The sequence below is a fragment of the Perkinsus marinus genome, assembly GCF_000006405.1.
Source record: "Perkinsus marinus ATCC 50983 genomic scaffold scf_1104296971120, whole genome shotgun sequence".
Lineage (NCBI taxonomy): Eukaryota > Perkinsozoa > Perkinsida > Perkinsidae > Perkinsus > Perkinsus marinus.
Genome location: NW_003202207.1, coordinates 1 through 1413, shown reverse-complemented (window position 1 = coordinate 1413; position 1413 = coordinate 1). Strand labels below are relative to the sequence as shown.

Genomic DNA, 1413 nt, shown 5'->3' with positions numbered 1-1413 from the left:
CGGCATGAAGGCTGTGTTCACCAGCCGGAGAAGTCGCGGACGATTAGTTGACATGAACAAGACAAATTTCTGAATATTTGACGAGCCGCGTGAAAACACCGCATATTAGCCACCCATAAAGAGCTTTTCGCGATCCAAGGAAGGACTATCTAGTCCGCGATAAACCAAATGCCGGGGAAGTGACGGTAACGTAACTAGGGAATAGCAAGAACTGGAAATTGTTTATGTACAGACAACTATGCTGTATCACTCGCATCCTACGCGAGGAAGCTGCTCGGAGCATACCCCACACTCCAAACACGATTAAACCGATCTTCCCATCGAATAACAATATGCTATACGAACGCCCACCATTTCTCGGATAATCATCGAGGAGTCTTTTGAAATAGAGAGACCACGTCGAAAATGAATCCCTCTTATACTTCTGACAGTCCCTTGCTGCTCACGTGTGAATCCCACTTACCAAGGACACCACAACGAGCCTCGAACTATCCACGTGCAACACCGTCAATGTAACAACGCTACACCAAGAAAATCTGAAGACTTGAAAGCCCTTTCCTAACGAATTTACCATATCCTTATGGAATCAATTTCAATTCGGAATCTCCATCCCTTTTACCAAGACAACGCAACAACCTCTCATCTATGAACGTAACCAGAAACAAGCTTGGCAGAGTTCCTCACTTGATCAACCGCCCAAGGTATACTACACCTCACATTCGATCAATACAATGCCGCAGCTGTTCTGAGAGCTATCTACGTTTCAGTGACGATACAACGATAAGAGTAAAGAGAAAAGCTAGTATGAGACACTTTGCTTCCATCGGAAAACCTTCGTATACAACGATAGTGTTTACTCATGCTTCTGAGCAGCCTCCTCATCGGCCTCCTCAGAGTCATCATCGCATTCACCCTCGCAATCACTCTCGGAGTCGTCCTCATCGGAATCATAGTCGGCAGCCTCACCAGTAAAGTATCTGATAGCATCACAATATGACTAACATGCCTCGAACATCATAACATTTGATTTCATCATCATCTACATTCAAAAGACTGATACACCGTCAGCACCGCATTCGAGTGTTATACGGAAACTCACTTCGATAATCGAAAATTTTCTGTGAAAATGTATTTATACCAAACTTCGATATAAATATTTCCCACTGAAAATTCCACCGAAGATATTACTTGAAAGCGCGAGGAATGATGTTCTCCCTCAGATCGTCAGCCTTCTCGAAATCAGCGCTCATGAAGAACTGAAGACGCTCCTCAGCTTCATCATCGTCCGACTCGGAATCCGAATCCAGGTCCAGGAAGATCTCAGGGATGGGATGATCGGGACCGAGAGGGCTGAAAAATGACACAGTCATGCCTCGCATCTACTGATAACTAGTCGAAATTCTTACGTAGAAA

At 44.7% G+C, this 1413-nt stretch overlaps 1 protein-coding gene across 1 annotated transcript; it reads right to left on the bottom strand.

Annotated features, from left to right (window-relative positions):
• Positions 1-853: 853 nt before the first annotated feature.
• On the bottom strand, positions 854-1370 carry Pmar_PMAR011198 (conserved hypothetical protein; the record flags this gene model as incomplete). Its single annotated transcript, XM_002767153.1, has 2 exons — positions 854-977; positions 1189-1370. 2 exons carry the CDS (start codon positions 1368-1370, stop codon positions 854-856), a joined length of 306 nt encoding a protein of 101 aa, XP_002767199.1.
• Between the last annotated feature and the right edge of the window lie 43 nt (positions 1371-1413).